The following is a 23630-nucleotide window of genomic DNA, read 5'->3' as shown; positions in this document are numbered from 1 at the left end:
TTTTCAAAATTCATGTCAGGTACCAAAGGTCTCCAATGAGGCAAGAAACGTCTTGAGATTTGAAAAAGACTTTCTGAGCCATCAAGAGTCCTCTAAAGGCATACAAATGTATTTAAAAGAAAACAGTTATTGTTTAGATTAGCACATTGGTCGCGTAATGTACAAGAAAAGCTGGCAGCAAATGAAAGGGATCCGAGACGGGTGGAGCCTGTGGACTGACGTCACATCAATGCGGTTCCGGTTGAGAGGTAAGCATGTGTTTTGGACTTAGGAACAAATAGAGGACATACATCTTTTGTTTAGAGTCGTCATGTATTCTACATATGTATATTCAACTGTCTTTTCGCCATATTTTTAAAATATTTTATTTATTAAACAGCGCATGTGTTTAATTACACTTCACAATGTTTGCGAGGTGCAGTCTGTCCAAATCCAAACAAGCTTATCAAATACTAAGGTCAACATGAGTATGATTTAATTTATATTATTTTATTTAGGATAATTGTGGTTAAGTATTGGCATCTAGTACTTAAAGTAAACCAGGGCGAAATAAGGACATCCAAGGTTGTCACGTACTGTTCTGAGCCTGATGTTATGTAAATAGTTAATGGAACTGCTGCTAATATACTTGTTTTGGTTTGTGGTTCTCTTAATTTTACTAAATTCATGTCATGTATTTTATGTAGGATGGGGAACTTCACATCCTCTGAGCCTGGGTTGTCAAGCACAGCATGTGCTCAGTTTGTCCAGGTAAACTTGACCACGGTTTAATGTTATATATCAGATTATTACCTGTTTACATTTGTATGTCTTCATTATAGGATATTGTGTCCAAGAACTGCGTTGTGATATTCTCCAAGACCACGTGTCCTTACTGTAAGATGGCTAAGAATGTATTTAATGAGATAGGAGCATCATATAAAGTCATTGAACTGGATGAGCACAATGATGGTCGACGACTCCAGGAGACCTTAGCGCAAATGACAGGTGCCAGAACAGTAAGTAATATAATTTGTTTATGTTTATTAAATGGATCGTTCTGGTCCTGGATGCTAATTAGTCAATACACCGTTCCAGCTGTGGTAAAATACACACCATAGAGTGCAGAAGTGCTTGTCTTGGTTCTGGAAGTATTATTTCCTTTAGTTTTTTCCATAGGGATTTTGTACAAAAATGTATAAAAGAGTTGTAAGCCATGAACCAAACCAGCCAGCTCCAAGGTGAATCACGGCATTACAAACTTTGATTTGAAGTGAAAAAATATTTGAAAATTGGACAAAGGTACAAGACTGTGTACTCAACATCTTTAAGGAGGGAATGACCTACAATCCCATGAATCACTGTGAATCAGGTAATCAAATAAAAAAAAATATATGGATTTAAAGTTGTTGATTATAATTACAAAATATTTAAATTCTATTGCAAACTATGCAGATATATACAAATTTATAAGTAGTTTGAGAGTGTAGGGAGACCGAATTGATTGCATCATTCGCCGTGGATCATGAAAGTGGGCAGTCGCTGCAGAGCTCTTTTGGCGCACTTTGTTTGCTGCGATTCTCAGATTGGTGGAGCATTTCTTTTCAGGTTCATGGGTAGTGTTCTTCACCAGGAATTATGCTTTTAAACACAATTTCTAAAAAATAGTTAAAGTTAAAATAACGTAGACAGATGGCTTCAATAGATGCATCAACCATTGATTAACAACCTCTGAGCACACGGATGGTCTGTCTTTAAAGGCTTTTAAGTTATGGATAAAAATTGATTAGCCTATGGGGAAAATAAACAAGATTTTTATTTACTGAACCTTACTGTTGTGCTCTATGTTGAAAGCTATGATGCAAAACATCAGTAGTGCGTTTGCGGCCATGCTTTAATGTGAATTCATTATGTTGGTTTGACAAAGCCAACATACTGTTATTCTAAAAATGTCTCGCACTAACTCCTCCTTTCAAGCAACATCCACCAAATTTGGTACAGACATTCAGACTGTTCTGACTTCTAACTGATCTAATTTATGGTTTACGCACAGCAGCCAATCAAAAATCGGAAAAATACTATAGACTTACATTAAGGGAATGTTCAAAAGGGCCAACAGAATGCTTGTTAATTCAAACTGCAACTGTCAAAAAAATTTTTATTTAAATAAATCCACAAAAGGCCTTTAGGGTGCTTTCACACTTGCTTCAAGTGCTTGTGAAGAATGTTAGCATTTGTCAGCAGTGAGTCAGCAGATGCGTTGCAAGAGATGTTGTGAATTATGAGAGAAAGGTGTGAATTATTTGTCATAAATAGCGGTTAACTTCTGCAATTTTGTATGATTGCGTTCATATCAGCAGCGAATCGTACTGGAGTTCCCTTGAACGTACCCAAGACCACTTTTTCAAACGGATTCGGGTGTACACACGAGTTCGGAAACGGCGTTCATATCATCCAAACAAACCGAATTTTGAAGTAATTCGAACCCTGGTTTGCACCAACAGTCCTAGTGTGAAAGCACCCTAAATCTGCTTTAAGTTGCTCGCTCTCTCTCTCTCTCTCTCTCTGATGGTTTATCAGACTATCTATTTAGATAGCTAGCTACAGTAGCTATTTGTTTGTCTTACTGTAATGTGTAAAACCATCAAACTTAAAACGTAGAAAACTAGTTTAAACTTTCAGACAAGGCTTTGTCAAGCCAACATCAAATTTTGTTTGACAAACTTTACCCATGTTGTTCTTTTTACTCTTTCAGGTGCCAAGAGTCTTTATCAATGGACAGTGCATTGGAGGGGGTTCAGACACAAAACATCTTCACCAGCAAGGGAAACTTCTGCCTCTCATTGAACAGTGTAGGCCATGCTGTTTGAGTAACAGCACTGACGGCTCAGAGAATGCTTAATTTCAATCTGATCAGTGATAATGTATTTATAATGTTTGTATTCTTTGGCCACCCTGAAACAGAGCAAATCCATGTAAAGGACTGTAGAAAATAGCCCACCTGATCTGCCTAAAGGCTTGTGTATAGTTTGTTTTTCTGCATTTTGCATCGGATCATTGCCTTTCAATGTATACCCTTTTGAACATGAGCAAATATGAAGTTCGACACATGCACACTACAACTGCTTTATGATACTTTTTTAGAATTGTCAACGGCAGGCGCATGCGCCAACGATGCACACGGATGAGGACAGTCCGCGCACACTGTGCTGATGACGGAATTTGCGTCATACATAATGTGCGTGTTTTGATCAGCAGCGTGGACAACCGAAGTATACTTCGGCCTTAAATCACTGAAATGAGTTCATGGTTGTTTTTTTATTGTTATAATTTCCCCGAACTCTTGATAGCTTAAATACGCTCATTACATGTGCTGTACATTTTCTTTTTGTAAAATATATGTCCATAATCTATTACATTATGTATTTTAGTTCAATTATGATTTGAGTTACATTGCACTACCTCTTTGTTTCTTTATGTACAGAAACATTTTAAAGTATTAAAGTCTTTTAAAAAATGTGTTGCAATTCTTGTTTTTCATAAGATACACACCCACTGGACTAAAATCATATCTTATTTATTTTTATGTCTTTCCAATTAACACCATTATGATGCACTCTAATTTGTTTGTTTGTGTTACCTTGGACTTAGTGACACCTAGCGGCGTGGATGTAGCATCATTCAAAATCAATAGTTTTCAGTTACAGATGCCATTGTAGAAATTCACTCTTCACAGTTAGCCATGATTACAGTAATTTAATCCATGAGAGACAGTGTCCAATAACAGGGCGTAAACTGTGATTAAGCGAGTAGTAATCAACTGGTCATGTGATCCATACATGGCAGCCCCCATGTGCGGACCCTCTCTATGTAGAATAAAACAGCTTTTATAAGGTCATTGGTTTGACTGAAGTCTTCATCTCTAGTGAGTGGTCATGATTTTATAAATATGTTTCAAAATAACAATTCATTTCTTTGGGACTACAACTTTAAAAAAAAAAAAAAAAACCTTTAAAGGTGCACTCAGTAACTTTTGTTTTTGTGTCATCTTGGATTTACACTGACACCAACTGGCTTGGATGCACCATCATTTAAAATAAATAGTTTTCAGTTTCAGATGCCATTGTAAAAATTTAGTATTCGCAGTCAGCCACGATTACTTTAATCAATGAGTGTCAAATAACAGGCTGGTTACTGAGATTAAGAGTAGTATTCGACTGGTCATGTGATTCTAAAATGGCAGCCCCCATGTGCGGACCGTCTCCATGTAGAATAAAACAGCTTTTATAAGGTTACTGATATGACTGGAGTCTTCATTTAAATGTGAGTGGTCATGATTTTATACATAATTGTAAAATTACAATTCATGACTTTAGGAGTTAAACTTTTTTAATGAGGAAAAAAATTACTGAGTGCCCCTTTAAATATGGTGGAACAGATCCCAGCCTTTATTTGTTAAGCTCAAGATGACACAATGTAATTTATTAAAATGTAGAATGTTTAAAATCAGACTGAAATGTACATTAATTCACCTTTTTTTTTTTAATTATTTATGGAAATGACATCGAACGACCCAAAAACAACAACACTCCATGGCACATGGAGGCAGAAGCGCGCTTCGCGTTTTGAACGCGTCACATGAAGCAGCCGAATGACGCATGTAGAAAGGAATGACGGGAAAACTATTGTATGCGTGAATGTATCAGTCTCATTAGCCTCGCTTTATCACTACACAAGAACAATTACAGTTTACAATTAAAAATAAAATTAGAAATGGCGGGAAGCGCTGGAGAATGGTGTCTTATGGAAAGTGACCCGGGAGTTTTTACAGAGCTGATCAAAGGATTTGGTAAGCAGTCTGTGATTTCTTACATTAGTGGTGCGGGTAACGGAGCTAGTAGTGCTCCAGTTCAGTTATATGGTCGCCAAGATGATGAATGACTTGTTGGTGGTTATATATGATGTGTTGTAGGTGACGATTTCCAGCTTGCGTTGTAGTTTACAGATCGCAGGTACCTGTCATCAGATCCATTGAATGAGCTCAATGCAAGAGTCAGCTTTGAAGAACGCTTGCTAATTCATGCAGAATGTCAGCTGTCTCACGTGTCTGCAATTCTTAGCATGTGTCTTGTATCTCAGTCGCTGTGTCTGAAAATCAAGTCTGCAGCCTATCTAGACAGCATTTACGCGATCGTACGTTTGATTCTGCATGTTTGGGCATGTTCGAACATTCGATTACAGACGTTTAGGCATCAAATACGCGTTCCGAACATTCGAATAAAAGCATTAACAGCGCTGTGGAAAAGTATTTGCCCCCTTCCTGATTTCTTCTATTTTTGTGTATTTTTCATACTAAATTGTTTTAGATCTTCAGATGAGATATAATACAAAGGCATCCTGAGTAAACACAAAATACAGTTTTCAAATATATATATATATATATATATATATATATATACTGGTGGCCAAAAGTTTGGAATAATGTACAGATTTTGCTCTTATGGATAGAAATTGGTACTTTTATTCACAAAAGTGGCATTCAACTGAACACAATGTATAGTCAGGACATTAATAGCGTGAAAAATTACTATTACAATAAAAAAAAATCAAAATAAAAAAAGAGTTCTCATCAAAACAAATCCTCCACTTGCAGCAATGACAGCTTTGCAGATCCTTGGCATTCTAGCTGTCAATTTGTCCAGATACTCAGGTGACATTTCACCCCACACTTCCTGTAGCACTTGCCATAGATGTGACTGTCTTGTCGGGCACTTCTCACGCACCTTACAGTCTAGCTGATCCCACAAAAGCTCAATGGGGTTAAGATCCGTAACACTCTTTTCCAATTATCTGTTGTCTAATGTCTGTTTCTTTGCCTGCACCCCTGAGTCTTCTCTTTACTGTTGTACATGAAACTGGTGTTGAGCGGGTAGAATTCAATGAAGCTGTCAGCTGAGGACATGTGAGGCATCTATTTCTCAAACTAGAGACTCTGATGTACTTATCTTCTTGTTTAGTTGTACATCTGGCCTTCCACATCTCTTTCTGTCCTTGTTAGAGCCAGTTGTCCTTTGTCTTTGAAGACTGTAGCTAGGGCTGCACAATTAATCGAAAAACTAATCGCGATTACGATTACGGCTGCCTCGATTATGTAATCGTGAAAACTGACGATTACAGCGTTCAATTTATGTCTGCTCGTGTTGCTTCAGTGGTTTCTATTTACGATGTGTTTTTGCAGCGGTTGAGTATTCTAACCAATCACTAGCATGTCCGTTGAGCAATGAAATGGCAATGGCCAATCAGAGCTGCTTAAGTTAATCCTCCGTCCTATCAGTAATGACAACTGATCCTAATGCGCAAGTTTTAAACCGTCTGAATGCCCAGATGCTTACTTTATGTTCCACCTCTGTTCGTGGTGGCACACGAAAATTAATACTGAAGAAACATCACCTGACACTCGAAAAGAAGCTGTAGAACAAAAGCGAAAAGCACTTTGGAATTATTTTGGATTCATTGCATATTTCACAGCTCGCTTTGTACGTAGATGTTAAATACACTGCAAATGAGCAACACGACAAAACTAAAATGCTCCCGTTCTAATCATAATTCTAATAATAATTGATTTATTATGTTGATTAGACAGCTTTGTTTTTAATGAGAGCATTCGCGAGAGTGCAGAACTTTGTACGGAGCGTCACTTGAGCTCGCGTCGAAATGCAGGTGTGAAACCTGCAGTGAGTGACAGCAGTCATTGTAATGGGAGAGTTTGTCGCGTTGCTCGATTTCCGTGTACAATTTATTAAAAATCTAATAACAGTTTTGTATTGTCATGTTAATAGTTAGGCCAATGTGAATTTGGTTTGTACAAAATAGCAATAAAGTAATTCAGCTTAACTGTTCTAAGTTTGTTTTGGAGGTGCAGCCAACAAAAATAATATGGCATGAATAGCACATTTCAGGAATCACCGTCATTGTTATCACGTCTACTCTAATAAGACCCATTTGCCACGCAGCTGGTATTAGTAGATTTAACATTTTCACGAATTGCACAAACTCCGATCGCAAATTACTGTTTTTAATTCCAAAGTGCACCACTGAGGCCAAAAATGATCTAACGATGATCGTACATAAGCAAGATCACCATTGAAGATCTAATGGGATGGATGGTCCCCTGTCTCGCCACCAAAGGGCTTACTGAACGCAGTAAGTAACTTGGTCAATTTAAATCAGCTGTTAATAAGTTTGAAAATGTCATATTATTTACTGTATGTGGACTAATAATTTAAGAAGTAATTTAGCAATAATTTAATTTATACTATAGATATCCATTTAAAATAAGTTTTATTTGGCCTAACATTAACAAACATTATTACAATATTTAATGCTTAGAAGAAACTGGAGTGCAGCTCATATCCACCACTGAAATCTGCTACTTTGCTTACTTAGTGACGTCACGGTAATTTAATATTTTAATCTACATTAATAATCACTATTACAATATCAAGGGAAATAATTGACAATTATGATTTTTGCTATAATTGTGCAGCCCTAACTGTAGTGTACACCTTTGTATGAAATCTTCAGTTTTTTGTTTTCAAGCATGAACTGCCTTTTAAGTTCCTGCCACAGCATCTCAATCGGGTTCAAGTCAAGAATTTGACTAGACCACTCCAAAACTCTAATTTTGCTTCTTTTTAGCCATTCAGAGGTGGACTTACTCCTATGCTTTGGATCACTGTCTTGCTGCATAATTCAGTTGCTCTTGAGCTTCAACTCACGGACTGATGACCGATAATTGTCCTTTAGGATTTTCTGGTAGAAAGCAGAATTAATGTTTCCCTCAATTATTGCAAGTCACCCTGGCCCTGCAGCAGCAAAGCATCCCCACACCATCACACTACCATCACCATGCTTGACCGTAGGTATGACGTTCTTTTTGTGGAATTCTGTGTTTGATTTACGCCAGATGTAACGGGACCACTGTCTTCCTAACAGCAGGGCTCCAGACTAAAAAAAAAATGACTAAGGTGCCATTGGCTCCTAAACTGAAACATTAAGGAGCCAAATGGCTGTTTTTAGTCGCCAAATCACAGAATTGCTCAATTTAGACTGCTGTTCAGAAACAAGATAGAAAGCAGAATAAAAGGAAGAAGTTGATAACCCATTAATCTGAGGTTTAATAAACAGTATATATAGTTGAGAAGAGAAGTTTGCATTCCCTTTTGTCTCATAAATGTTCACACCCCTTTCATAATTTATACAAATATAAGAGATAAAAGGTTTTTAATTTATTTAATACTGCTCTTCACAATCTACATTACAGATAATTACATAAAGTATAGTAAGCATATAGTAGTTTGTTGTCTTGAATGTTTGCACCTTGTGTAATAGTTGTGTACAAGTCCCTCAATTGTGTCAAAAGCTTGATCTCATGTGTATATATATATATATATATATATATATATATACACACACACACACACACACACACACGCACGCAGTTGTGCTCAAAAGTTTGCATACCCTTGGAAAATTGGTAATATATGTACAATTTTTAAAGAAAACATGAGTGAGCAGGCAAAACACATTTATTTTATTTCTTAGGGGATTCATATTCAACTGTAGGTTATATCAGAATGGCACAATCATAAAACAAAACATGGCAACAAAGAAAAAAATAAAATGACCCCTGTTCAGAAGTCTGCATACCTTTAGTTCTTAATACTGTGTATTGCCCCCTTTGGCATCAATGACAGCGTGCAGTCTTTTGTAATAGTTGCCTATGAGGCCCCAAATTCTTGCAGGTGGTATAGCTGCCCATTCATCTTGGCAAAATGCCTCCAGGTCATGCAACATTTTTGGTCGTCTTGCATGAACCGCACGTTTGAGATCTCCCCAGAGAGGCTTGATGATATTAAGGTCAGGAGACTGTGATGGCCACTCCAGAACCTTCACCTTTTTCTGCTGTAACCACTGGAGGGTCAACTTGGCCTTGTGCTTAGGGTCATTGTCGTGCTGGAAAGTCCAAGAGCATCCCATGCGCAGCTTTCGTGCAGAAGAATGCAAATTGTCTGCCAGAATTTTCTGATAACATGCTGCATTCATCTTGCCATCAATTTTCACGAGATCCCCCGTGCCTTTAGAGCTCACACACCCCCAAAACATCAGTGAGCCACCACCATGCTTCACAGTGGGGATGGTATTCTTTTCACTATAGGCCTTGTTGACCCCTCTCCAAACATAGCGACAGTTTTTTTTGCATGATCAGTCATATTTTCAAAATCAATGCCAAAATTTCTGCCAGGCTATGCAAACTTTTGAGCACAACTGTGTGTGTGTGTGATATATATATATATATATATATATATATATATATATATATATATATATATATATATATATACAGTACTGTGCAAAAGTTTTAGGCACTTGGGAAAAATGTTGCATAGTGATGTCTTCAAAAATAATGACATAAATAGTTTTCATTTATCAATTAACGTCATACAGTCAAGTCCAGTAAACAGAAAAAGAGCTAAATCAGTATTTGGTGTGACCTCATTTGCCTTTAAAACAGCCCAAATTCTACAAGGTACACCTGGACACAGTGTTTCTTGGTTGTTGGTAGATAGGATATTACAAGCTTCTTGGAAAATTTGCCAGCCTAATCTATTTAGGCTGTCTCAATTGCTTCTGTCTCTTCATGTAATCCCAGACTGACTCAATATTCAGTGGGGGGCTTTGTGGGGCTCATGACATCTGTTGCAGGGTTCCCTGTTCTTCTTTTCTAAGCATTCACAAATTTAAACTTTCAGAAATGATGTAATTCACATGAATATGCCATTTTATTTTAAAAAATGTGTATGAATATTAAGTTTCCCATTTTGTAGAGTCATTACAGTAGTAATTCTGACTCACTGCACAGTGAGCAGGAACAGGATAAAGAGGCTGCTAACGAGTATAAAAACAAATTAAACAACAAATAAACTTACAAATACAAATCTGAGTACACATGATGTAACATGAGTCGTGACAATCAGACTTTGTGTTGAGCTATAGAGACTGTTTGAGCGATCGTGCGCTTTTAGCTTTACTCTCTTGAACGTGAGTGCTCTCGGTGTCAGTCAAACACGTGCACTCTGCAGGTGCTCTCAATATCAGTCTCTCATCCCAGCCCTATTCTGAGAGGATCCCAATTGAAATCAGATTAATGTTGGTCACAATACCACTAATAACAGATGTAACCATTTAACCTTCAATAACGGCATCGCATCTTTACGCATTTGCTTAATAATTAGCTATTTGTGTTACAACAAGATGCCAAAGACAGTAAACAAATCATAGATATTAATGATTTCTCACTGGAGCAGTTTTAGAGCTTGTAATGGATATATTTTTCTTATTTTTGAAAGTATCTCTGCTGTGTGTGATGCTCTCATGGTTTTTGGTTGGCAGTATATCACAATGAATATTGACAACAGAAATATTAATAACTGTTTTCGATACAAATAAATGTTAGCAATTCACAATTAATGTAATTTTAATGTGATTTTGGTAAAGCTTAATAAAAAGGTTTCATTTCTTTAACATTAGTTAATGCATTAGGTATAATGAACAAACAATGAACAATATATTTTTACAGCAGTTATTAATCATAGTGTTAGTTAATAAAATTACAATTTTTCATTGTTAGTTCATGTTAGCTCATAGTGCATTAATGTTACTAATACAACTTTTGATTTAAAAAATGTATTAGTATATGTTTTAACTAACATTTTCATTGGTTCATTACAGTAATGTTGTTAAATAATGTTAACAAATGGAACCTTTTTGTAAAGTGTTACCGTAATTTTACTGTGTGGGGCATAAACATATAACTGCAGCATATAAATTGCAAAAGTGTGGCACAGGGCACTTTAAGATAAAATCAGTATCGGTATCGGCATCAGCCGATCTTAGTGTTTAAAAATCAGAGATCGGTATCGGCCTCAAATTTCTGATCGGTGCACCACTAGATTCAACATGTTTTGGTATCAAAGACGCATTCTGAACATTCTTTTTAGGACTTTTACATTTCATTCAGAATTGCGGGCATCTAAGTGCTTTCCAAACATCCGATTCAACATGTTTGGGCATCAAGCATGTGTTCTGAACATTTGAGTTAGGATTTTGGGCATATAGGCAGGTTAAACATGCAATTCAGGATTTTCAATTCAGGACTCGTAGGCACGTGATTCAGGATTTTCAGAATCATAGGCAGACTAGACATGTTCCGGCATTTGATTCAGGATTTTGGACATGTTGGCGTGTTCTGAACATTTGATTAAGCGTAGACTATAAGCATCCAAGACCCATTCCAAACATCCGATTCAACATGTTTGGGCATCAAAAAGGTGTTTTCAACATTCAATTCATTGTGTTTGGGCATCAAAGATGCATTTTGAACATTTCGATTAATCTTTTTTGGGCACAATAGACGCTTTCTGAAAATTCGATTCAGCGTGTTTTGGCACCATAGGTTTCTTTCTAATGTTTGACTCAACATGTTTAGGCATAATAGGCACGTTCAAAAGTTTGATTTGAATATTTGATTCAGAAAATATTTACTAAGTTTTTAGACACTGACAGTGTTTTCTTCCTGTAGAGACTAAACTATGTGTTTCTGATACACCTTATGACACATATTTCCTTGTTGTCAATAGGGTGCAAAGGTGCACAGGTCGAAGAGATATGGAGCATGGAACCAGAGAACTTTGAAAATCTCAAGTAAGGAACATGCAAGCATCTTGTATTATATACAGAGTTTCCAGTGAGTTGCATCTTGAACTGCAAATGAATATGCATGCAATTCATTTCAGGCCTGTTCATGGTCTGATTTTCCTCTTCAAGTGGCAACCGGGCGAGGAGCCAGCAGGGTCAATAGTTCAAGACTCAAGGCTGGATCAAATTTTCTTTGCCAAGCAGGTGCAGCATATTTTTGTGTCAACACAGTACTTGTTACCAATGAAAAAAGGGTACTACGCCATTCATTTTTGTATTCTTAATGTTTCAGGTTATCAATAATGCCTGCGCAACCCAAGCAATCGTCAGCGTGTTGTTAAACTGCACACATCCTGATATGCATCTTGGGGAAACGCTGACAGAATTTAAAGAGTTTTCACACAGTTTCGATGCTGCAGTAAGTTGGCGTGTATTTTGATAAGGTTTTGATAACTTCACTGACTTTTTTTAATTAGTACTGTGTAATTCTTATTTATCAGAGGCAGTGGAAAGCCTGGCCACTCATATCTCTATTTATATATATTTTTTCTTGCCCAAGATGAAGGGTCTTGCTCTCAGTAACTCTGAAGTGATTCGACAAGTTCACAACAGCTTTGCCAGGTTGTACATTTGAATTTCTAATTTTTATTTTCTTTGCCAAATGTTGCATAGTATGTCTATTACAAATAATATCTTTGTCCCCCTTTTTTTCTATAGACAGCAGATGTTTGAGTTTGACGCTAAGTCATCGTCTAAAGAAGAAGATGCTTTTCACTTTGTGAGCTATGTTCCTGTTGATGGCAGACTGTATGAGTTGGATGGGCTTCGTGAAGGACCCATTGATCTAGGTAAATAGAAAAAATCTTGAATTATGTTCAGAATCGAACTTCCAAAATTCTTTGGCGGTCATTATATTCTATATAGGTTTTAATTAGCATTATAATCTTCAAAATGAAAACAGTAATCAGTTTGAACATGCACAGATGGTTAATTTGAGTCTGAGAGGCCTTCATAACAAATTCTTTGGTGTTGGTGTCTTTTTTTTTTTTTTTTCATGATCCTTTAGTATTTTGCCACTTTCTTAGGTGCATGTAACCAGGATGATTGGATCAGTGTTGTACGGCCGGTCATTGAGAAAAGGATACAGAAGTAAGTGTCAATAGCCAATACAATAAACTTTAAACTGTCTTGATAGTGACGGTTTTGAGTTCTGCAAAACTGCACTGTTGTTTTTCTTATTGCATTTTTTCACCCTTGTATACTTCTATCAGATACAGTGAGGGAGAGATTCGTTTCAACTTGATGGCTATTGTATCGGACCGCAAGATGATTTATGAAAAAAAGATTGTTGAACTTCAGGCTCAGCTTACAGAAGTAAGTAGTTCTGAATGTGAAATGGTAGTAATCATGTACAAATGCATTGAGAAAGACTGAGATAAACAGTTCTGTTGTTTCACAGGAAGAGCCAATGGACACAGACCAGAGTGGAAATCATCTTAGCTCCATCCAATCAGAGATCGCCAAATATCAGCTCCTGATTGACGAAGAGAACCAAAAGCTTAAAAGATACAAAGTACATCAAAGTGTCTTCCCACTTTTATTCTAAAAGACCAGCTATACAACATGTCGCTGTGCTTATTTGAGTATATGTGTAAAAATGTATTTCTGTATAGCCTAAAAGCAGAAGAAACTCAAATTCAGAGGCTTTCTGTTAATATTATTTCATGGTATTTAAAATAAATAAGATGTCAGAATGGTGCAATGCCCCTTTAAGAACTTACAAGAATGTGGATATAAAATCAAGAGATTGACCGATATGATACTGATTATTTTTTGTGTTTAAGTGTCAAACCGATTTGCATAACCAGTTTAATTGAACCATTCATTCTTGTTTTATTTTTGCTTTTAGGCACATTAACAACTTAATTTATCACTAACCTGAACATGAACGGCTTAACAAAACTAATATTGCACACAGTTTACAAAGAATTAATTTGACTAGTTTTAGTTGCAGTATACACTTGTTCAAAGCCCCTCACTTAATATTTAAGTCTTTTATATCCAACTTTATCAGTTAACCCAATATTAAAGAACCGATAACCAATTACCAGTAAGTAGAAAAGCGGAAATATCGGTCTAACCGATTATCGGTCTATCTCTTATAAAATGGAAGAATATTTTTTTCTGCAATTTTTTTGATTGAAAACATCAAAAGATAGCACAAAATCAGAAGGAAGTCTACTAAAAGTTCATTGGACTAGTGTGACGAGGAGGAGGGCGTGGCCGGGCCGTGATGGAGCACGGCCGGCGCTGAATCAGCTGATTAACGGGAGAGCAAGATAAGGGGCAGCCGGAGAGGCCGGTTCAAGAGAGACGCACACGGTCGCGTTGTATGTGTGTCTGTGTCCTTATGTTTTATGTTGTTTTAAGTTCATTTATATCATTAAAGTTTATGTTTACTGTTACGCCTCCTCCTTGCCCGTCCTTTCCTGTTACAACTAGTTTTCATTGCAATATACACTTGTTCGAAACCCTTCACTTAATTAATATTTAAAATGTAAAGTCTTTTGTGTCCAGCTTTATCGGTAAACCCGATATTAAAGAACCGGTACCTGTTTAAGTGGAAAAGTGTAAATATCGGTGAAAAATATCGGTCAAACCGATTATTGGTTCCATATCACTGTCACGACTGCTATGTTGATCGGAACTGCACCCAAGAATTTCACACACCATTGCACTTGTGTATATGGCTGTGTGACAATAAAAGTGATTTGATTTGATTTATCTCTTATGATATGAAATAATGTGGGTGTTTTTTTGCTGCAATTTTTAGATTGAAAACATCAGAAGGAAGCACAACTACTTGCCCTTTATTATGGAGTTACTGAAGACATTGGCTGAATATCAGCAGCTGATACCTTTAGTTGAAAAGGTAAGCTAGATTACTGCTAAAAGTTAAACTTAAGAGATGGCATGTAAGAAGATGTATTCACAGCATGGGATCATAAAGATGTCTTGTATTGCTGCCCTAAGAACATATTTCATCTTTTGGTTCACAAAAAAAAAAAAAAAAAAACTTGCTTTGAAACATAATTGCGATTGTGATAGAGATGTGATTTGTGAGCGCTGATATGTGTAGGCCCAAAAGAAGAATTGTTATAAAAGTGTGTGTTGTGATATAGTGAATCTCTACATACCACTAGAGGGCAGTGTTGGTTTAATTAACAGTGGAATTTAACTTGCATTGTTTGCCATCTTTTTGCCTAAATTTGTTTGTTAAACCTTGCAGAATTAATTGGTATAAAAGTATAAGGCTGCTGCTTTTAAACACCATAAAATTGAGGAATAATACAACACGAGTTAAAGAAAAAAAATATTGAAGAGCAAAAATTGGCCTTAAGAGGGTGAATATTAAATTCTTTTCTTTTTCTGTCTCCTTAGGCAAAGGAAAAACAAAGTGCTAAAAAAGTACAAGAAGCGAAGTAACAACATTGTTAGACCCTGTTTAATTTTTGCCATGGAATCACTTGATGTGCACTTGTCATCCTGTATCTCATAGAAGGAGCATCTGGAAGTGAAGTCGAGCACTGTGCTTGCTGTCATTTCCTTCACGTCTGTGTATGCATGCAAAGAGATGTTTAAATAATGTCTTATTTTCATATAAATTTCATTTGTTCAGTACTAGTGTGGTTTCATGTTTTTCTTATGAGCACACAGTAAGCAGGACAAATGAGTATTAAATGCTTATTTACTGTAACATACATATTACATCATTTATATAAATTAAAAGCACTGGTCTGTTATTATTTATTTTCAATTTAAGGCTCTAATCTTATATCAAGGTCCATATGGTCATGGAAAACAACCTGTAAATGTCTAGGCCTGAAAAAGTCATGGAAATAAAAAAACAAAATAATGTTGGTCATTTTTGAGCAGGAACACCACATGTGTGACTTTGTGCCATTTTGTACAAAAAAGCATTTCAAAACAAACTTCCTGGTTAAACATTAAAACACACAAGTGTAATAAATAGTACAGAATGTTTTCATATTTTATTTCATATTGCCAAAATTATCAACAAATAATGTTTTTTTTGTTTTTTTCTTCACTCAAAAACCATGTTGCAACACAGCACATGTGTTAAAACAGGAGGATGACGCAGGCCCACATGAGTAGACAGGCTGCGGTCAGGCTTGTTGTGAGGACCTTAGCAACCACTTTCAAAACTGAATCTTTTATTTGCATGTGTAGTTGCACACAAAAAGCCTACCTCATAAGTTAAGGTTGAAAATTCCTAAATGTTAATCTGTATTCGATGGGGAGGTATATATATATACACACACACACACACACACACACACACACACACGCGCACACACACTGGCAGCCAAAAGTTTGGAATAATGTTCAGATTTTGCTGTTTCAGAAGGTAATTGGTACTTTAATTCACCAAAGTGGCATTCAACGGATCACAAAGTATAGTCAGGACATTACTGATGTAAAAAACTGCACAATCACTATTTGAAAGTCATTTATCAAATCTATACAGACCCCATTTCCAGCAGCCATCACTCCAACACCGTATCCTTGAGTAATCATGATAAATTGCTAATTTGGTACTAGAAAATCACTTGCCATAATATCAAACATAGTTGAAAGCTATTTGGTTTGTTAAATGAAGCTTAACATTGTCTTTGACTTTGTTTTTGAGTTGCCACAGTATGCAATAGAATGGCATGTCTTAAGGTCAATATTAGGTCAAAAATGGTAAAAAAGAAACGAGTTTCTTTCTCTAGAAACTCATCAGTCAATCACTGTTTTGAGGAACGAAGATCTATGGGAGGCACATCCCATAGATGCTCAATCGGATTGAGATCTGGGGAATTTGAAGGCCAAGTCAACACCTTGAGCTCTTTGTCATATTCCTCAAACCATTCTTGAAAATTTTTTGCAGTGTGGCAGGGTGCATTATTCTGCTGAAAGAGGCCACTGCCATCAGAGAATACCTTTGCCATGAAGGGGTGTACGTGGTCTGCAACAGTCTTTAGGTAGGTGGTATGAGTCAGTGTAACAACCACATGAATGCCAGGACCCAAGGTTTCCCAGCAGAACATTGCTCAGAGCATCACACTGCCTCCGTCGGCCTGCCATCTTCCCATAGTGCATCCTGCTGCCATCTCTTCCCCAGGTAAACGACGCACACGTACCCAGAAATGTGATTCATCAGACCAGGCCACCTTCTTCCATTGCTCCATGGTCCAGTTCTGACGCTCACTTACTAATTGTAGGCACTTTCGGCGGTGGACAGGGGTCAGCATGGGCACTCTGGGCGGTCTAGCTTTCGCTCCACACGCGCATCAGTGAGCACTGGGCGCCAATGACCCTGTCGCCGGTTCACCGGTTGTCCTTCCTTGGACCACTTTTGGTAGGTACTAACCACTGCATACCAGGAACACACTACAAGACCTGCCATTTTGGAGATGCTCTGACCCAGTCGTCTTGCCATCACAATTTGTCCCTGTCAAAGTCGCTCAGATTCTTACACTTGCGCATTTTTCCTGCTTCCAACACACGAAATTCAAGAACTGACTGTTCACTTGGTGCCTAATATATCCCACCCCTTGTCAGGTGCCAATGTAACGAGATAATCAATGTTATTCACTTCACCTGTCAGTGGTTTTAATATTGTGGCTGGTAGGTATGTGTATATATTTACAATGGTGGCCAAAAGTTTGGAATAATGTACAGATTTTGCTCTTATGGAAGAAAATTGGTACTTTTATTCACCAAAGTGGCATTCAGCTGATCACAGTATATAATCAGGACATTAATAACGTGAAAAATTTATATTACAATTTGAAAAAAAAAAACAGAACTTCTTAAACTACTTCAAAGGTTTCTCATCAAAAAATCCTCCATGTGCAGCAATGACAGCTTTGCAGATCCATGGCATTCTAGCTGTCAGTTTGTCCAGATACTCAGGTGACATTTCACCCCACACTTCCTGTAACACTTGCCATAGATGTGGCTGTCATGTCGGGCACTTCTCACACACCTTACATTCTAGCTGATCCCACAAAAGCTCAATGGGGTTAAGATCCATAACACACTTTTCCAATTATCTGTTGTCCAATGTCTGTGTTTCTTTGCCCACTCTAACCTTTTCTTTTTGTTTTTCTGTTTCAAATGTGGCTTTTTCTTTGCAATTCTTCCCATAAGGCCTGCACCCCTGAGTCTTCTCTTTACTGTTGTACATGAAACTGGTGTTGAGCGGGTAGAATTCAATGAAGCTGTCAGCTGAGGACATGTGAGGCATCTGTTTCTCAAACTAGAGACTCTGATGTACTTATCCTCTTATTTAGTTGTACATCTAGCCTTCCACATCTCTTTCTGTCCTGTTAGAGCCAGTTGTCCTTTGTCTTTGAAGACTGTAGTGTTCACATTTGTATGAAATCTTCAGTTTTTTTTTTTTTTTTTGTTTTCGGCAATTTCAAGCATTGTATAGCCTTCATTCCTCAAAACAATGATTGATGATTGTAGAGCCGAGGAGGGCGGGGCCGGGCTGGAATGATACATGCCCGGTCCCCAATCAGCCTGATGGGGCGCGTGAGGGATAAAGGCGGCCGGGGACGACAGTTCGAGAGAGAGAGAGAATTACAAGCAGCTGTACTGTGTGTTTGTGGTTGTGTGTTTTTGAAAGCTGTTTCTTTTTTGCCATTTTTGACCTAATATTGACCTTAAGACATGCCAGTCTATTGCATATTGTGGCAACTCAAACACAAAGACAATGTTAAGCTTCATTTTATGAACCAAATAGCTTTCAGCAGTGTTTGATATAATGGCAAGTGATTTTCTAGTACCAAATTAGCAATTTAGCATGATTACTTAAGAATAAGGTGTTTGAGTGATGGCTGCTGGAATGGGGCCTGTCTAGGTTTGATCAAAAATGACTTTTTTCAAATAGTGATGGTGCTGTTTTTTTACATCAGTAATTACATAGTCCTGATTACACTTTGTGATCAGTTGAATGCCACTTTGGTGAATTAAAGTACCAATTTCCTTCTGAAACAGCAAAATCAGTGCATTATTCCAAACTTTTGGCCGCCAGTGTGTGTGTGTGTTTATATATATATATATATATATATATATATATATATATATATATATATATATATATGTGTGTGGTGAAATGGAGTAGACAAACTGGACCCAGATCTATGGCAGACAGGAAATTTGTACCAGCAGCACTTGAACCACCAAGTACAGCTGCTTAGTTACAACAGTGCAAAGTTTGTCTCTGGCTGCAGCGCAATACATCATTACACGTTCCCTGCCATGGTATCTAAAGAAAATAAAGAATAGCTTATGGGCCAGTTGTCAAAGTCCAAATGGAGTCTACGCTGCTGTTCTGTCTTCAAACTTCAAAAGCAAAAACAATAAAGCCATAAAATACAAACATGTCTCAGCTTCAACTGGGTAGACCCTGCCGAATGCGCCAGATTGTGGCGAAGTGGAGTAGAGGTTGAAAGGGAGGGGTAATCAAATAAGTTTGGATGTAGCCAACTACGCCACCTTGGGACACTCACCCAAGGACTTAATCTTAGTTTAGAGGGAACCACTTGCGCTCAGAAAGAACACAGGTTCGTTCTACCCAGTGAAGTCTGAGACGGTTTTGCACATTAAATATATTTTTATTATAAAAAAACTAAATAAGTTGAGTCACACATGCAGAACATCCAAGACATTTACATACCTTTTAATTACCTAGACATCTGAGCAGAATAAATGCTTTATTTTAAAAAACTGGGGAAAGCTGAGGCTGACCTTCAGGAAGGCAATTTGCACTGGGAGATTAATGACCCCAAAAAGAATTCCACTCACTATACCAACACACTAGCACTCCCACTGCACAAAGTGATAAACCTGTACAAGAATGCAACTATCTCAGCAAACAGTGAAGAGGGCAAAACACTCCTGGACCAGCCTCCCTGGGGCAAACCCACAGCACTCTGTCACAGATTCACACTCCGCTCTCTCTCCCGAGTACTAATCACCTGCACCTGTCTCTCATCACCATGCCAATCAGCTCCCTACAAAAGCCACACTCACTCCTCAGTTGATGTCTAGTCTCCCCCACGGAATACAGGCCCACTTGCCAGCCACTTGCCAGCCACTTGCCAGCCACTTGCCAGCCACTTGCCAGCCACTTGCCAGCCACTTGCCAGTTCTCTAGCTAGCCTCCAAAGTTCTACTCCAGTGATATTCAGCAATTCCTCCAAGGTTCCACTCCGAAGTTCCTTACGATCTGTCTCCCCTTTTTCTCCTCGTGTTCCCGTCTCATGTTTGTGAGTGTGACTCATCAGGACTCTCTACTCCTATTTTGAATACAGACTGTTATTAGTGTACTGGTCGTCATTTGCTATTCTACATCTTCTGATTGACACCCACCTGTTTACATCTTCTGTTTGAATAATAAGATACCTGCCTTCGGGTTCAAACACCATCCTCGAGTCTGTGTTTCTGTAACAGAAGACTAGACCCACAACCTTGAACCCAGTGGGCTAACCTATTGGAAGCATGGAGCTGATGGGTAAGTTCATGGAGTTGTTCAAATAAGATCTTCCTCTTTGGAATATTCAGTAAAGTTTTCCCAACTCGCTACTACAATCACAATAGCGGACTCCTACTTCAAATCCATTTATGGTATGGGACTGAACTTCCACCGACGTACAGCTTTTCCAGAGGGGGAAAACCTTTCTGGAATATATCCGAGCCACGCTGGCGATCCATTACCCCTAACCATTATTGACACGCTGGACAAAGGAGGTCACTCCCATCACCACGACCCCCAAGGTAACTCCTCTCCCAACATTCCCCCTAAATACATTTCTTTGGGAGGGCTAACCCTCTCCAAGCTCCGATGGTCGATTCCCCGCCGTGGTCAATGGCAACGACCATGGAGGTCACATTCTCCCCTTACACTGTAGGTTATGGCGGGAACCCTGTGCCGCTACCGGCCCCCATGCCTGCCACGGTTAACGAGTCAGCCCCCATGCCTGCCACGGGTAACGAGCCAGAGCCAACGCCTGTAGCCTCGACCGTCCCAGAGCCAATGCCTGTAGCCTCGACCATCCCAGCTGTCCGGAGGAGAAGAAAAAGGACTCCTACTCCACAGTCGATGCTAGCACTTACATCCATGGAGGTCAGTTCCATGTCACTACCAGCTCTCCAAGTCTTCCTTGGCTCCTTCGTCCAAGCCTGCCACGGCTCTGCCTTCCTTGGCTCTGCCACTTGAGCCTTCCATGGCCCCACCCCTTGAGAGGTAATGTCATGGATTCACCAGGCTCCCTCTCTCACTCCACACTCTGCTCTCTCTCCCGAGTACTAATCACCTGCACCTGTCTCATCACCGGACTTTATATCTCGAAATAGTGACTTTATATCTTGCAATTGAAAGAAAAAAATAACAATTGTGAGAAAGTTCAGAATTACTTCTTAATTTATTACGTGGCGGGATCCAGCTTCCATAACTAACGAAGTGTCCACTGACACGATACACCATCCAAACAAACATTTAAGCACAAACATTTATTTTGCATGTGCAGACTTTCTCATCCTTTAGAGTTTTGTCTTTATCATCCAAACCTTTCCTTTGTATTATGGAAACTTTGTTATAGAGAGAGTTGAAATGGTGTGTTAATTGTGCGCTGCCTGCATTAAGTCAGACACATAAATAAAGCAGCCATTTGGCAACGGTGTTCTATTATTCATCTGAACATGCAGTGCTGTGACAGTCGTTTACACTGTGACGTATGACTTGTGTTACTATTTTTACCAGGGTGTTTATTTACTTTCATGCGGTTTTTATCATTGGAAATATATTATCAGCATAATGCTTTTAGTGAAAAGTTCAGTTGAAAAAGGAACAGAATTTCATAGTATTTGGCATGCCCCTTTTGCTTTAATGACAGCATGTACTTGAGCTGTTTGTGCAAATCATGTACCTGATGTTATCCAGCATGATTTGATAATGTTCTATTGTGTGCTTTAATGGTAGCAAGGAAACCTTTCGAACAAAGGTCAATATCGTATATTTGTGTATTTTGGTGACCAAGAAGTAGTGCTGAGTCTTATCATTTTCTTATTTATTTTACGGCATAACGTTTCTTTAATTAAATGTTTTCTAAATCCTAAAACTTGGATATTGAATCCCAGATTTTCAATGTTGATTCAAACTTTTGAACCCAACCATAGATATAAAAAAAAAAATAATCATGGGAACTGCCTTGAGGAAAGCCAGCATGGTTGTGAAAAGCTGCTCTGGCTCACTGTGCAGTCTGCTTGATCAGTTAAAAAGAGTGTTTGGTGTCTGTTCAGTGTCGGACTGCAGTGAGCTCATATCCAGGAACAGAAGGAAAACAAAAGTGATACGAAAGTTATCCCAAGTGTCCCAACGCACAGCAAAAAATGCTAAGCTATGTCAACTGTGTGCTCGTGTGTGCTTGGAACAAACCTAAAAAAACAGGCTCAAAAACAAACACATTAAGTTCAGATTGTTCAACTCTCTACATAATATTTGCATTAAAGGTTTGTTGTTTTTATGCCAAAGTACATCTCTGGTATATTTCAGTCATACACATAAATGCTTAGATTTAGTATACACAGTATGAAATTTCATATGCGGTTGAGATGACGTATGTCTGTTAAGTTATACGCCTTGAGGATTAAAGTGTGCACCAGCAACGTAAATTCTGGGTGCATCAAAAGATGCACAGCATAAATTTAAGAGACAAGTAGCACATTAAATATTGGTTTAGTTAGCGTCACACACAAGTGCATCCTGGCCGAATTAGTAATTAAAACAGGTTTAATTTTAATTTATTTACATTTAACTTTGCTAAATATAAAATTAGTTCAGATCAAGGGCATAGCCAGGAAGTTACTTTTGGGTGGGTCTCAATAAAAACAGATGGGCCAAATTTGCACCCACATTTTTATTTTTATTTTTTTCTCTCAAATTTCCTTAGCAACAGAAAGGGGGCATTTTATATATATATGAAGTCAAAAAATTATCTCTAATATTCTGGTTGGGACTAGGTCAAATTTGGGTGGGCCCCGGCCCACCCTTGGCTACACCACTGGTTCAGATTATACCAAAGCAAATGTTGCTTTGCCCTTTACCAAACTGTGTTGAATTTTGTTTACTTCGTATTTAAAGTTCATACTTCTCATTAAAGAAATGTTTCGAATTCAGTACAAGTTAAACTCAAGTTACAGCATTTGTGTCATAAAACTTTACACACAAAAGGTTAGTAAGCGATTTTTATCAAACTTAAATCATGTTAACAAATAAAATGTTTACGCCTTGTGGCTATACTTTTGAAAAAGTATACAGGCTAAAATGATCTAATCATTTACAGTTGTTCTTAAGTTTACATAACCTCTTGCAGTATATCTAGGAATATGAAAAATACAGTAAAGAATGTATAAACATTTAAACAGGATAATTTGAGTAATTTCAGTTATTTTGTTTTATGGAATGTATCAGGTATGTCAAATATCTTCATCTGGGCAGTACTAAAAAAAACTAAATGCAATTTTTTTTATGATGCGATAGCAAGTATTCTATTCAGAAAGTTATCTTCAATCCTGTATTGCTTGCGTCTTTTGAATGTCAGTCCCAAAATAAAAGTAACGGAATTAATTTTTTTAAATTAAAAAGATCTTTTAGAAATGCTTTTTCATAGAAAAGCAAAATGCAAAATGTTGTGTACTTGTTGAGCCAGTCAAAAGTTGATGACTACATAGTATACAACTACCACATGCAACTTCAGAAGCATCATACTGTTTTGAAAAATCGTGTGACCATTCATACATTTTGATTGACCACTCAA

At 37.8% G+C, this 23630-nt stretch overlaps 2 protein-coding genes across 3 annotated transcripts; both read left to right on the top strand.

Annotated features, from left to right (window-relative positions):
* Positions 1-254: 254 nt before the first annotated feature.
* LOC127438636 (uncharacterized) lies at positions 255-3498 on the top strand. Of its 2 annotated transcripts, XR_007896773.1 has the most exons (5): positions 255-457; positions 687-750; positions 822-998; positions 1159-1351; positions 2735-2870. XR_007896773.1 is itself a non-coding variant. In XM_051694345.1 (4 exons), the coding sequence occupies exons 1-4, from the start codon at positions 405-407 to the stop codon at positions 2879-2881; spliced, it is 441 nt and encodes a 146-aa protein (XP_051550305.1). In that variant the 5' UTR covers positions 255-404; the 3' UTR covers positions 2882-3498. The 2 variants fall into 2 exon arrangements, 1 of the variants encoding a protein (XP_051550305.1); XM_051694345.1 differs by lacking the exon at positions 1159-1351 and having other exon boundaries at positions 2735-3498.
* Positions 3499-4628: 1130 nt separating this feature from the next.
* LOC127438635 (ubiquitin carboxyl-terminal hydrolase isozyme L5) lies at positions 4629-15417 on the top strand. Its single transcript, XM_051694344.1, has 11 exons — positions 4629-4828; positions 11679-11742; positions 11835-11940; positions 12029-12154; positions 12296-12357; positions 12454-12584; positions 12822-12885; positions 13008-13110; positions 13196-13309; positions 14570-14668; positions 15178-15417. The coding sequence occupies exons 1-11, from the start codon at positions 4669-4671 to the stop codon at positions 15220-15222; spliced, it is 1074 nt and encodes a 357-aa protein (XP_051550304.1). The 5' UTR covers positions 4629-4668; the 3' UTR covers positions 15223-15417.
* Positions 15418-23630: the final 8213 nt, after the last annotated feature.

Source organism: Myxocyprinus asiaticus, chromosome 50 (genome assembly GCF_019703515.2).
Source record: "Myxocyprinus asiaticus isolate MX2 ecotype Aquarium Trade chromosome 50, UBuf_Myxa_2, whole genome shotgun sequence".
In the NCBI taxonomy this organism is placed as follows: domain Eukaryota; kingdom Metazoa; phylum Chordata; class Actinopteri; order Cypriniformes; family Catostomidae; genus Myxocyprinus; species Myxocyprinus asiaticus.
This window is presented reverse-complemented; position numbering and strand designations above follow the sequence as displayed.